General features: G+C 37.5%; 1 protein-coding gene across 1 annotated transcript; it reads left to right on the plus strand.

Annotated features, from left to right (window-relative positions):
- Positions 1-5,525: 5,525 nt before the first annotated feature.
- Positions 5,526-13,461, plus strand: CCNB1IP1 (cyclin B1 interacting protein 1). Its single transcript, XM_028504272.2, has 3 exons — positions 5,526-6,614; positions 10,687-11,020; positions 12,551-13,461. The coding sequence occupies exons 1-3, from the start codon at positions 6,318-6,320 to the stop codon at positions 12,748-12,750; spliced, it is 831 nt and encodes a 276-aa protein (XP_028360073.1). The 5' UTR covers positions 5,526-6,317; the 3' UTR covers positions 12,751-13,461.
- The last annotated feature ends 1,696 nt before the right edge of the window (positions 13,462-15,157 follow it).

Here is a 15,157-nt window from a genome sequence, read left to right on the forward strand (position 1 = left end):
AGTGATATGTATTTAGAATATCTATACAATATTAAAATCAAGCTTCTGGTAAAAACATCATGTTGAGGCCCTGGCTGGGTAGCTCAGTTGGTTCCAATGTGCCAGTGTTGTGGGTTTGATCTGTGGCCAGGGCACATACAAGAATCAACCAATGAATGCATAAATATAAGTTGTTGGGAACCGCCCTGACTGGTATCAGAAGCTGAAACCCCCGCCTAGGCTAAGGCTAAGGGAACGCCCTTGGAACCGTAAGCCAGCAAGGAGACAAGGGCTTGTCTCCCTGGCAGGAATGCTGCTTCTGCTGCTGAACCCCAAAAAGTTTGGTCAGTTAGCCAAAGACGGGTAAGATTCCACACGGGGGGAACGACCTAAGGCAGGCACGATCACTTTGGGAGGCCCCCCCAAAAGAAGGACTTGGGGGGCTGCAGCAAATGGGGGTGATGGACCCTCACTCCTCGGCTTTGACATAGCCTGAGTACTCATCGTCTGGGAGAAAATCTCCTCATCTCTTGGTTGCCTTAGTCCCCAACTAAGCCTGAAACAATGACAGGGTGGTGCAGCTCTGTGCTGAAAAGGGGCGGATTCCCTGGGTGATCAGGCCTAAGAAAGAACATGTAAATTACTGTGAAACCTTCTTTGTTTAGAATGCTCTCAGTTGAATGAGAGGGGTCCAAGGAGGAAGTTTGTTCCTCGAAGTCTTACAGCTCTTTGACCCCGACTCAATAGACCAGCAGAGTTCCTTGTTTTCTGTATTTCCTTACTTCCCCCTGATAAGTACTGTACTTTACCTGAATTATTATGCAAAATGAGCCCAATAAAAGCATGTATGGACGGTAAATCGGGGCCTTCCCCACTAGGGGAGGTGGCCATTCTGTCCCTACTTCCCCACAGAAACTCGTCTTGTCTCTGTGCATGTTTGTTTGTTTCTCGCGTGTTTTTCGGCGAGCCATCCACAGCGTTCCGTGGTCACTGCTGGCCGGTGCCCCATGTGCAACAATAAGTACCACAACAAATCCATCTTTCTCCTCATTCCTGTCTCTAAAATCAATAAATAGAAATTTTAAAAATATATCATTTTTGAAAGGTGACTATAAGTTGTAATTAGATGATATTAGTGGTATATAAGCACAACTTGTGCTGTCAGTTTATCCAGACTCCTTGTGTTAAGAAAAATTAAAGAACAAAAGGAGAACTTTAAACCTATAGGAAAACAAAGATATGACATTGGAGTAGACATAAACACAAAAAGGAAAGTGATAAATTTGTGTGCCACATAACTGACAAAAGATTCCATATAAATCAAGGAAATAATCGAAGGATGTAAATGGGCAAGTCACAGATGAGGACTCCTGAGTTCACCTGAAAAGATGCTTAATCTCACTATTAATCAGAGTTACAAATTAAAACGACATTGAGATAACCATTTCACTGCCATCAGATGGGTAAAAATTTGACACAACCACTGGCCTGCAGTGACTGAGGAATGCTGAAGATGGCTTGGTGAAACATGAGAAAAACATACATGGAGACAACTGGGTCCTGTGGGGAAATAAGGATGAAACAGCCACTCTCTCTAGTGGAGAGCACACCGAGCCCCCACCTGAGAAGACTTTTTATTAAGAATACACTCAGTTTGTGGATTACAGTCTGGCAGAAAAGATCAAAAGGAATAGGTAACTTTCAAAGGTGCTGACAGAACTCCTGCTGGGATTCTGGGCAAAGTTTGGAGTTTTATCATTTGAAAAGACTACAGGACCCAAAAGGCTAGTTTTGGTTTCCTGTCTGTGCCTTCATATTCTAATTTAATAACATCCTCCAGCAAGCAGATCTTACAGGATATTGCATATTCTATGTCCCAGGCCTGATTACCCCAGGGGTCCACTGACTCGGGTCTGGGCTGTACTACCCCTGTTATTTCCGCAAATTTGAGTGAACAGAGGAGACAAAGGCAGCCAGGAGACTTGGATTTCTCACATCTAAGAATGAGGACTCAGGCTTTGATAAAGCCGAGGGGGCAGGGGTTGATGTCCATCACCCCTTCATTTCCACAGCCCCGAGTCTCTTCCCTGAGGCCTCCTTGTGATCATGCCTGTCTTAGGTAATTCCCCCCCGCATGGGAAATCTTACCAGTCATTGGCTAATTGATCAAGCATAGGAGGCCAGGCACAGAACTGGCAGCGTTCATGCCAGGGAAATAAGTTTTGCCTCCTTAGTAGCTCCTGGTTCGGAGGTCTCACACTCAGCCTAAGTCACAGGGGGTTACAGCTTCCTGAGACCAGGCAGGGTGGATTCCAACAAAAATTAAAACAGAAAACCTGACCCATGTGCTGATGGGTCTGGAGCAAGGGGCTCTCATTTTCACTGGTGGCAGTAAAATTTAAGTTACACTTTGGAGCATGGTTTGGCAACAACTAGTCTACTTGAAGATGCTTGTGCACTAACCCAGTCTCTGGGTATTACTTTCTACAAAAATGCTTGGCATGTGTGCTCAAGAAGACATGTCTAGAAAATTCATGTCAGTATTGTTTTAACTGTAAAAACTGGGAACCAGTGTCCATTAGAAGATGAATAAATTGTATATTTGTAGTATTTGGTTGTTAGAATGAATACAGAATATGTGTATTAACTTGACTACATCTCAAAAACAATGATGAGTTAAAATAGCCAAGTAATATGTACTATGTGATAAGATTTAGTTGTTTTAGAACATGAAAACAAAGATTGATATGTACACACATACACACATGTACACATACACACATACATGCACATGTGTATGTACACACACACACACACACACATAGTGTAAAAGCATGTATGAGAATGGTAAGCACCCAAATCTGGCTTGTTTTACTTCTTGAGTAGTTGGAGAAAATGTGGTTAAGGAATACACAGGGAAGCCTTCAATTGTATCTGTAATGTGTTCATTAAAATGTATCAAAAGTGAGAAAGGTTTGGGTTTATTAAAGCTGAGTGATGGTCATGCGTACATTTTTGATATGCTTGATATTTAACAGTCGATATTTTAAAAACTTTGATGAGTCCTTGTTAATGTGGCTCAGTTGGTTGGAGCGTCATCCTGTACACTAAAAGTCTGGGGGGTTTGATTCCCGGTCAGGGCACACACCTAGCTTGCGGGTTCAATTACCAGTCAGGGCATGTGTGGGAGGCAACCAATCTGTTTCTCTCTTGCATTGGTGTTTCTCTTTTCCTCTCTAAAATCAATAAACATATGAAAAAAATTAAAAACTTTGGTGAATGGGTCTCTCTGTATGTCAGCTTTGACTATTTCAGTGGTCTTATTTCTAGGAGCACTCTAGAAACAAGCTAGGGAAGGGTTTATCTATGCTATGAGGGAATAGGACACATGCCAACAAGAAGTAGGTTAGTTCCTGGTGTTACAGACTACTGTGATAAGACTACAGGGCCCCCTTTATATAGGTGTGTGTGTGTGTGTGTGTGTGTGTATCTATACACACACACATATATATACATATATATATGGATACATACACACATATATCCATATATAGAGAGAGGTGGGGGGGAGAGAGAGCACTGGAGAAACTCCTACAGGCTTCTGGCCAAATGGGCTGGAAAAGAGGAAACAGAAAATGGTATGGAGGATACTAGGTTTTGGGAATCAGTGGAATAATCTTAATGAACTAGGAGGCGATATTGAAAACAGGTAACTGGGCCAGGATCACAAAGTTAGGTACTTGTGCTGGTGAAATTTAGATGCTTTGTGTTTTATGACTTTAAATGGCATTGTATCCTTTTCTATTTTAATATTTGTACATTTGGCGTAGTCAAATCCAGAAAATGCACAAAAGGCTCATAACCAAAATAGATGTTAAGGATTACATGTTTTACATATGAACATCAAATTTTTAAATCCAATTTGTACCACTATCTAAACTGAGTTACCTCCCTAAATTTTCAGAAGATAGACATTTTAGGAAGTGTAAAAAAGAAAGAAAACTAGCAGAAAGTTATTTAATTAGGATGGGTTTTTGTTTGAAGAAGAAAGGTTTAGTATTACAGATTCACGACCCATAAACGGTTTACAGGGCTTGGTATCCATCATGTTGCCTATTCATTGGATTGCATCTTACAAATTCATACTGGACTCACATCATCCGGAAAGAGGGCTACAAAAAACAGCATTAAGGCTTATCTTCGGAGGACCCCTCCTCAGTCGAAATCACGCAGTTAGTACAGATCAGGAAAAGTAACAGGTAACAGCATTAGGGTCAAACAGGTACCAACATTTAAACAATCACAAGCAGATCCAGGCAGGTTACCTCAAAAACAGCTGTTAGCACCTGATCCTGTTGCTTCATTTCAAGCACTGTAATGAATGTTCTTAATCAAGGCAAGTTTTATTTTGCTTATATCTATATAGGGGTGTAAAAGCTGTAATGCAGACTTTCAATCAAGGAATGTTCTATTTTGTTTACATCTATATAGAGGTTGTATACAAGCTGGAAAGCTGTCCATTTCAAGGCGCACAAAAAATAAAATGGCAGGAGTCTACCTTAACATGGAGGTGATAGCTGAACAATTTTATGTGTGGCACAATTTAGGGGAATTTTCTTTCTGAAACTAAGAAAGCCTTGCTGCCCAGTTGCTACTTCACACTTTTTCCCAGGACAAACACCTACGTGTACCCGTAGGCAGCTCTGTTAGCTTCTTAACTGGACGCCTCTGCCCTTCAGGAGACTGACATCAAATGTTACCCCCACTTAAGATGGAGGGCAGTAAAGGGCACTCAATGACAGTGTCTTTGGGTCTCCCAATTGGGAAACCTAGACCTGGCTCAGTCGGATTCGTGCCCTTACAGCATCTGAAACCGGCATGCCCAGTAGATGCGCAGTCCAAGTCACTGTGGTACAGCAGGCAACTCCCAGCATCCTGAGCGGCTGGAACTCTAGTGCCCACCTCCCAGCAGGCTCTGGGGCGACTCTGCACATGCGCTCTCTTACGTAGTGGCGCAACGAGTTCTTTCTTGCGGTGGGAGTTGTGGAGGCCACCGCGTTTTCCCGCGTTTTTTGGGCACCTCAGGTTAGGTAGGTAATTAGAATTATTTCCTCTGACTAGCTCAGAAAACTGGCCAAGAATTTCAGAGTGGTGTTGTAAATCTAAGCCTCAAAAATTTGGCTCTCGATAAATTTGCACAGCCCATTAAAGTGGTTCTTTCCTTCATCTCGTGGGAAATTTGGAATGAGCTGCACCTCTCGCACTTCCTGAGAAGGGTCTCGGCTTCAAAACTGTTCCCGGCTCTTCTGCTTCCCCTTTGCCCATTACCCTGCTGGAGGCAGAATAAGTTTCATAATAAGGTTGCAGGTGCCATATATGTGTTGTAGACTCACAGTGCGGGGACATTTGGGGTAAAGGTGTCACAGCGTCCTTTTTCACCCCTGTGACCCAGGCAATACTCTTGACAGAATTTTTCATTTGAGAACTGAACCTTTTTTTTCCTTGGTGTTTAATTGGGGTGTGTGTGTGTGCTGCCTGGTGTGGATTAGTAAAATTCCAATGAGAGTAGACCGTATAATTGAAAAGTAACTTTATCAAGAGTGTATTTAGTTTTACAAATGCTTTAAATAGAAGCATAGTGTTGAATAGTATTTGTATTAACAGGTGAATTGTTGGTCTCATGATTTTTAAAAATCTGCTTTTATACAGATGGTCCATAATGGTCAGTTATTTGGATGAATTAGGTTAGTTCCTATTTACTTCTATCAGGTTGCTACCACTCTGTAGGTAAAGAATCTGAGAAATCAGCATATATGAAAAACCTTAAAATAGTTTGTACAGAAGAATGGCTGAAATCAGTTCCTGGATTTTTATATCTTCCAAGTGTGAGAAATAATACTAAAATATTCTAGCAAACTATGAATGGAGAATAAATTTGGATTTTTGTTTATATATTGAGAATGATAAAAAGCATTAATTTAAGTTTTTATTAGTTCTTTATAAACTTTCCTAAACCTTTTTTCCCCATGTACATATTATTTTTGATTTTACTAAGATTTGGAGTCACCTATGTCTTTGACTGTTTCATTAAAATTTTAGTCAAGACCTTTATAGTGGTTTGCAAAAAGGAACACTATTAATATGGTTGAGTGACTAAAATCAATATATTAATAATATGTTAATTATAATGCCAAAAACATAAGTATACATTATTATCACAAAATTAGAACTTTTTTGGTTGTTTATGTATTTAATTTTTACTGCAATTTGATTTATTTGATGTTTTCATTTACCCCTCATTAGGACTCATTTTGGAATCTAGGACCTCAATATCTGTTATGTCTTTGTGTGAAGACATGCTGCTTTGTAATTATCGAAAATGTCGCATCAAACTCTCTGGTTATGCATGGGTCACTGCCTGCTCTCACATTTTCTGTGATCAGCATGGCAGTGGCGAGTTTAGTCGTTCACCAGCTATCTGCCCTGCCTGCAACAGCACCCTTTCTGGAAAGCTAGATATTGTCCGCACGGAACTCAGTCCATCAGAGGAATATAAAGCCATGGTGCTGGCTGGTCTTCGACCTGAGATTGTATTGGACATTAGCTCCCGAGCACTGGCCTTCTGGACATACCAGGTTGGTGCTTAGCCTAGTTACTTTGGAGAGTGTGATTTGAGGCATATGTGGAAATTTCCAGTGTTTTTTCTTCACTTGTTTTTGTATTTATTTTTTATGAATGAATGGAAAACTTTCTTTTTAATAAATTGTTTTCTTCAAAATTAATATGCTTATTGTTGAAAATGCAAAAGAAAATTTAAGAAAACCATAATTCCATCACTCAGTGATAACCATTGTTGATATTTTGTGTATTATTACTTTTCTATATTTAAAATATAAATATATATTTTTGTCTTTACAAAAATAGGATAATACCACACATGCTGTTTTTGTGGCCAGAAGTCAACTATATATTATGCATATTATGAAAACTGTATTGAATGTTTTTAAAGTAAATTTTCTATAATCATAATTTTAATGGTTTCATTATATCATAATTTATTTCCAAGTTGTTAAAAAATGCTGTGATGAGCATTTTTATTTTTAAAAAAGGTTATTTATTTATTTATTTTTAGAAGAATGGGAAGGGAGGGAGAGAGAAAGAGAGAGAGGAACATCTGTGTGAGAGAGAAACATTGATCATTTGTGTCCTAACCAGGGACTGAACCCACAACCCAGGCACATGCCCTGACTAGGAATTGAACCTGCAATCTTTTGCTTTAAGGAACAATGCCCCACCAACTGAGCTGCACCTGTCAGGGCATGATGAACATTCTTAACATCAAATTCATGGCATTTCAATGTTCTTCTTTTTTTAAGACTTTATTTATTTATTTTTAGAGAGAGAGGAAAGGAGAGAGAAAGAGAGGTAGTAAAACATTGATGTGCAAGAGAAATATTGATTGGTTGCCTCTCGCATGCCCCTAAATTGGGGACCTTACCTGTCTTGCAACCCAGGCATGTGCCCTGCCTGGGAATCAAACCGGCAAACTTTCGGTCTGGAGGCAGGCGCTTAATCCACTGAGCCACACTAGCCAGGGCTCTATGTAATCATAGTTTAATGATTGCATTATATCATATTTTTTCTAGGTTATTAAATGGTGTGTCATCATTTTTGTCATCAAATTCATAACTGTAATTCTTTCCTTTTACGAAATCTGCCTTTGGTGCCTCCTTAGAAAAACCTTCCTTGGAGAAAGAAATGGAGAACTTGAACCATATCCTTGATTTATGGTCTTACGTCTTCCATGTGTATTTATAATAATGCTTCTTAAGGGTTTTATTTGTCATCTGTAAGGTAAATAGTTTCATTATATTATTTTGGGCAAGATGTCTCCCTTACATACTCCTGTATCATCTTGTGGTTACTTTTATTGTATTATTAATACTGTATTGTAATTACCTACATACTTGTTCATCTCCTCTAGTTGGGAGAATTCTTTGGGTTAGGTTTGGATTCCTGTATGTCACAGGGTCCTCAGATACAATCATAGTTACTGGTCTTAAGTCTCAATAAATAGTTGACTGAATGAATAGACCTTGTATATTAAAGTAGATTACTATTTGGGGGTTAGTATTTGTTGAACATGTACATGTGATATTGTTTTCATTATTTCAGATATGGAGGAAACCAGTGAATGGGTTAGTAAGGTAGCCAGAAATGAATTTTCTTTACTTTCTTTCTTTCTTTATTTTTATTTAGTCATTCAACATATTTTTTGAGTCCCTTGAAACATTTATATTTCATGTACCTTCTTAGGTGCTGGATATACAATAATGAAGAAAGCATGAGCTTCAAGGATGCTACAGTTTAGTGGTGCTAAACATTAAGAAAAAACAGCAGACATTTACAATACACTTTTAATGCCTACAATGATAAGGGAAGTAATGAGTGCTGTGAGACCACATAGTAGGGATAGGTAATCCAGACTTGGTGGAGTTACATCCAACTACATAGAATAGGCAAGTTCAGAATGGTTAAAAAAAGGAGAGCATTTATATTTCACTTTCTGTCAATATCTAAAAGGATAGTGAATCCAAATATAAGCCAAAATTGGTTTCTATGTGTAGTAAGTTGTCTTTGGCTATATTTTTGGCTATGTAACAAACTTAGTGACTTAAAACATCTTAGTTGCTTAAAATAACATGCATTTATTATCTCAGTTTCTGTGGATCACGAGTTCAAGCCTGGACTCTGCTCAGGGTCTCACAAGGCTGTAATCAAAGTGCTGACAGGGGCTGCACTCTGTGAACCTTGACTCAGGAAGAATCTATTTCCAGGATCATGTGGTTGTTGGCAAGAGTCGCTTCCTTGTGGACTATTAGACTGAGGGACTCAGTTGTTGTTTTTGTCTTTAGTGGACTTTATTTTATAGTGGTTTTAGGTTCATAGCCAAATTGAGAAGGTTCAGACATTTTCTGGCCTACATTGACATATATCACTATCATCCAAAGATCATAGTTTATGTTAGGGTTCTCTCTTTGTGTTATACATTCTGCGAGTTTGGACAAATGTATAATGACATGTATCTTACCATGATGGTATCACACAGAGTAGTTTCACTGCCCTAAAAATCCTCTGTGCACCACTTATTCATCCCTTCTTACCCTCAAGCACTGATCTTTTTACTGTCTCCATAGTTTTGCCTTTTCCACACTGTCATATAATCGGAATCATACAGTTTATAGCCTTTTCAGACTGACTCCTTTCACTTAGTAATAGGCCTTTAAGGTGTGATAGTTTATTTCTTTTTAGTGTTAAGTAATTTTCCATTACATCACAGTTTATTTATCTATTCATTTACTCAAGGACATCGTGGTTGCTTCCAAGTTTTGGTAATTAACGAATAAAGCTCCTGTAAACATCTATGTACAGGACAAAAGTTTTCTACTCCTTTGGGTAAATACCAAGGGACATGATTACTGGATTGTATGGTAAGAGTAGGTTTAGTTTTGCAAGAAACTGCCAAACTCTTCCAAAGTGGCTATAACATTTTGCATTCCTACCAGCAATGACAGAGTTCTTTTGGCTCCACATCCTTATAAGCATTTGCTATTGTCAGTGTTCTGGATTTTGGACACTTTGGTAGGTGTGTAGTGGTATCTTAATGTTTAAATTTGCATTTCCCTAATGACATGCGATGTGTAGTATCTTTCATTTTCTTATTTGCCATCTGTGCATCTTAATTGGGTTGTTTTCTTATTGTTGAGTTTTAAGGATTCTTTGTACATTTTGGGTAACAGTCCTTTACCAGATAAGTCTTTTGCAAGTATTTTCTATTTGTCTGTGGCTTGTCTTTTTATTCTTTTGACATTATCTTTCACAGAGCAGAAAATTTTAGTCTTAATAAAGTCCAGCTTACCAGTTCTTTCATAGATACTGCTTTTGATGTTGTATATAAAAAGTCACCACCAAACCCAAGGTCATTTAGATTTTCTTGTATGTTATCACATAGGAATTTTATAGTTCTATATTTTATATTCCTGCCTGTGACCCATTTTGAGTTAATTTTGTGAAGGGTGTAATGTCTATGAGTGGATTCATTGTGATCTCAATATTTTGCTGGCTATTGCCCAGAGGCTGCTCTCAGTTACTTGCCTTATTGACCTTCCCAGCTGGCTGCATGCTTCCACAAGGCCAGCAAGAGAAAGAGGATGCTAGTAAGACACATCTTATATTCTTATGTACTCATGAAGTGACATTTGTCATTTTTTTTCTGTGTTTTAGTCACAGGTCCCATCCACTCTCGGAGGTGGTAGAAGGAAATAAGTACCAAGAGGCAGTAATAATTGGAGGCTACCTTATAATCTGTTCTCCACAGTATGGTATACTTGAAACATAGAATTGCGTTTCTTAAAAACTTTTGGACTATAAGTCAATTGCTAAGGTTAGACAAATACCCACTTCTTTCGTTGGTATGATGGCAGTGGTTTCAGAGTATTCCTCCAGATTTTTTTCTATGCATTTAGGGACATAATGTATTATTTTCTATAATAATCATCCTATTATACATCCTGATAGCTTCTTAACCTGGTTCTAAACACTAATTATATTCCAGGATAAGCATTTTTTTCTTTTTGTACTTGTGTAAAGTTTTACAATACAAAACTTTTATTACCTTAAAAACATTTTTCCCCTCTCTTGGGACAGGTACATCAGGAGCGTCTCTATCAAGAATACAAATTCAGCAAGGCTGAGGGCCATCTGAAGCAGATCGAGAAGATATATACTCAGCAAATACAAAGCAAGGATGTAGAATTGACCTCTATGAAAGGGGAAGTCACCTCCATGAAGAAAGTGCTAGAAGAATATAAGAAAAAGTTCAGTGACATCTCTGAGAAACTTATGGAGCGAAATCGTCAGTATCAAAAACTCCAAGGCCTCTATGATAGCCTTAGGCTACGAAACATCACTATTGCTAACCAGGAAGGTACCCTTGAGCCATCCATGATTTCACAATCTGGTATTTTTGGCTTCCCATTAGGTAAGGAAAGACATGTAATTAATGATCTAACATCTATTCCTTAAATCAGTGATTTTTCACATTGTGTTCTGCATGGTGCCAAGTAGTCAATGGAGACTTCAAAGGCTCTGGATTCTTCATCCATGTCTGTTCTGTACATCATTGCTTTATCTATTGTATTTGCTTATGTTTAAGTTATAGCTTCAGTTTGAAGAGAGAGTATATCTCTTCAAAAGAAAATGTTGTAAATTGTTATTCTAAATGAAAGCTATTTAGTTGTAGTAATAACAATAGTGTTAGCTGCCATTTGATTCCTTACCAAGTGCTAGGTATTGTTATAATTCTATATGTATTCATGTTATTTAAATAACTTTATAGGGTAGATATTATTATTATCCCTACTTTACAGATAAAAAATACTGAAGTACAGAAAGTTTAAATAAATTGGTCAAGGTCACAGAACTCTCTTCAGAGCCCACAATTTTAACCATCTGTGATCCACCAAGAAGGCCATGTTTCACTTGCTTTCACAGGGTAGTGCTGATTGCACAGTTCTTAAGTTATTGTGGGTTGTTGGGTTGATTTTTTTGTTTAGTCATCCATTCATCAATTATTTATCAAACATGTTTTATGTTCCAGGTTGCTAGGAATAATTCTAGGCAATGATGTAAAGATTATGCAGATAGGATTTGTGTCCTCTGGAAGTGCACATTCTAAAGTGATAGTAGCCCTTTTCTGCTTGTTAGGTGCCTTCGCAAATGCAGTGAATCAAGTATTATTGTATATGGGCATTGTAGGTTCTTATTTTTTCCTTGTCACTATCCAGATTTATTTTGATTTCTTTCATATTCATCAATTCTTTTCTGTTCCTCTTTTGTATACAATTACCTTTTTAGTTTTACCTCTTACTACCATTTTTGGCTTGAAGCAGATATAGTCAGCATTCTCCTTTAGTTATGTGTTCCTGTTAAAACTTGTAGAAACCCAGGAGGGATCCAGTGGAAGTTGTTAAATGCTTTATTTAATCAGATCTATTGTCTGATTTTTCTTAAGGCTATTCCAATTGATCTCAGGTCATGAGTATGTGCTAGTTTTTCAAGTTGTCATATATTTTCTGGAGTATTTATGGCAATCTTAAAAAATTACTGTTAAAGAACCTGGGACAAAAGATTTTATACACACACACACACACACACACACACATTCTATTCCTTTGAACTAGATTATATAACAAATGAATAAAATTGTGATATTGTAAATTCTAGCTCTACCAAAAACATATTTCATTGTGTCAAATTACTTTTGGTGATGAGGTGATGGCTATAATTAGAAACTGCATCACAGAAGAAGGTATAATATATCCTGTGGTCAGGGAGAGGGTTTGGGGGCCATTGATGGTCCTTTCTTGATCCAACATTAGTTTTATATTTTATCCATCTTGTATGAGTTGAGTTCTATTAAAATATTTATTGAATGACTTTTGTCTTTTGGCCCTAAATATCTGTAAGAAAACAGATGCTTAAGTTTTTCCCCCTCTTTTTTTTCCTCTAGGGAACAAATCCAAGTTTCCTTTGGACAGTACACCAGTTCAAAATCGTGGTGGTGGAGATGGAGATTTTCAGTTCAGACCATTTTTTGTGGGTTCTCCCACAGCACCTGAACCCAGCAACAACTTTTTTAGTTTTGCATCCCCAAGTCGTGAATTAGAGCAACAAGCCTCTAGCAGGGCCTTTAAAGTAAAAAGAATTTAATTAACTTTACAGATTGTTTCCCTATTTAGTTTCAGTGACTTCATTTAGTAAATAATCTTTATTTTAGATAGGAGTCACCAACTTCTCTGTGTGTTATTAAGTCTTTAAAGTTGTCTTCACATTTTTAAGAAACTCAATGGCACTGAGGATGGCTTTAGAATCTGATTTCTTCTTCGGTTTCCGTTATTTAAGAGCATGAGCATTTTATTAAACTCAATTTCATTGTGAGCTTTTGCGTTTTTACTAGTAGTGGAAAGATTACAATATTATTGGGTGTTTTGTAGATCACAATATGTTTCTGTCTGAGCTATTTCTGACTGGACTATATGTTTATGCATATGCATGAAAGCACCTATATTATATACTATATGTCACTTTGGGTTTTGGCATTTATGCCTATATACATATTCACTTATGTTGATATTTTGCTATATTTGCTAGTAAATTTATGTGAAGATTTTGGCCTCAGGAAATAGTAAGGTGTGTCTGCAGTTTGTCATTTGTGTTTATACATTCATTTCTATATGGTTATGTATTTGCCTTTGTATTAACTTGTATGGAGTGTTTGTGCTTATGTCAGTGAATGAGAGTACAATTTGATGTACATATGATCAGTCCTTATTTCTACTTAAAAATAGTTTACATTGATAAAGTTATTTTGTGAAGTTGATTTTTGACTGTTTATTTAAAAATAAAATTGCTCTTTCTTTATTGTTTTGCCACTTGTTATCTTGGGTTTACTTATTTAGGAATGTACTTCCACTGTAGAAACCTTTCAATATGTTATTGATCCCAAGAGATTATAGTAAAATACTTTTAAAGATTTATTCCCTATTCTCCTATATTAAACAGTGAGCATCTTTTTGACAGAAAACTTATTCAAAATATAGAGCCATAAAAGAAATTTGAAGGACACTTTTTGTAACTTTGTCCTATTAGAGGCAAGACTGGTTGGGGAGATAGAACATCTGGATTCTAATTATGGCTTTTACGGTTCTGCAAATTTGAGTTTAAAGTTTCCGGGCTTTGGTTTCTATATCTGTAAAATAGGGGATTGAATTAAATTATCTAGTAAGCCTTTTGTAATTCTTAAGTTTTAGGATCGGTTCATATTGGTTTGGGAGGAATTACAATGGAATTATTCTAAATGTCAAATCCCAGTGTTTTTAGGTATCAAAGTCCTACTAAAATAATTTGAGGATATTTTATATTTAGTTATTGTAGAAAGGCCAGTGAATACCCTTGCTTTACATAATTGAATAGTAAGCAAGCAATGTTTAAGAGTATATTTTCACTGCTTAAAGGGCCAGCCCAGTCTTAGAATGTATGCACACTCACCCATTCTGGGATTTACCACCTGGGCAGCAGCTGGAAGGGCACCAGTCACACATGGGAAAGGGATGAAATGACTGGAAAAGGGGTGAGCTACAGGCAAACCGCCAGAAGCTCAAAGGTGATGTCCCCTTTCTGAGCTGTTTGCATATAGCCACAAAGCAGTGAGGGGGTTCCTCACCCTGGCAATTACCTAAGGTTCCACCCACCTACTAAGATAGGGAGTAAAAGCAGCTTTACCTAATACACAGAAACAAACACAAGGAGGCTGCTAAGTTGAGGAGTCAAAGAAATATGGCCCAAATGAAAGAACAAAACTCAAGAAAAAGAACTAAATGAAATGGAGATAACCAATCTATTAGATGCAGAGTTCAAAACACTGGTTATCAGAGTGCTCAGAGAACTGCTTGAGTATGTTAAAAAAAATAAAGGAGGAAATGAAATTTATACTAGTGAGATAAAGAATAATGTGCAGGAAATCAGCAGGGAGGGGAAGGAAACTGGGATTCAGACCAACAATTTGGAACATAAGAGATAAACATTCAACCATAACAGAAAGAACAAACAAGATCTCAAAAAACGAGGAGAGGCTTAGGAACCTCTGGGACATCTCCAAAATTGCCAACATCCAAATCACAGGGATGCCAAAAGGAGAAGAGGAAGATCAGGAAATTGAAAACTTATTTGAAAAAATAATGGAAACTTCTCTAATTTGGTGAAGGAAATAAGACATACGAGTACAGGAAGCACAGAGAGTCCCAAACAAGTTGGGCCCAAAGAGGACCACACCAAAACACATAATTAAAATGCCAAAGGTTAAAGATAGAGAATCTTAAAAGCAGCAAGAGAGAAGCATATAATTACTTACAAAGTAGTTTCCATGAGACTATCAGCTGATTTATCAAAGGAATTTTTGCAGGTAAGAAGGGACTGGTAAGAAGTATTCAAAGTGATGAAAAGCAATGACCTGCAACCAAGATTACTCTATCCAGCAAAGATATCATTTAGAATGGAAGGGCAGATAAAGTGCTTTCCAGGCAAGATAAAGCTAAAGGAGTATATTACCACCAAGCAT

This window comes from Phyllostomus discolor, chromosome 1 (genome assembly GCF_004126475.2).
Source record: "Phyllostomus discolor isolate MPI-MPIP mPhyDis1 chromosome 1, mPhyDis1.pri.v3, whole genome shotgun sequence".
NCBI classification, from domain to species: domain Eukaryota; kingdom Metazoa; phylum Chordata; class Mammalia; order Chiroptera; family Phyllostomidae; genus Phyllostomus; species Phyllostomus discolor.

Bases quoted from the DNA above. Each gene is read 5' to 3' on its own strand.
- CCNB1IP1 (XM_028504272.2), top strand. From the start codon at position 6,318: ATGTCTTTGTGTGAAGACATGCTGCTTTGTAATTATCGAAAATGTCGC. The intron at 6,615-10,686 runs GTTGGTGCTTAG...CTCTTGGGACAG, and splicing joins TGGCCTTCTGGACATACCAG to GTACATCAGGAGCGTCTCTA. The intron at 11,021-12,550 runs GTAAGGAAAGAC...TTTTTCCTCTAG, and splicing joins TATTTTTGGCTTCCCATTAG to GGAACAAATCCAAGTTTCCT.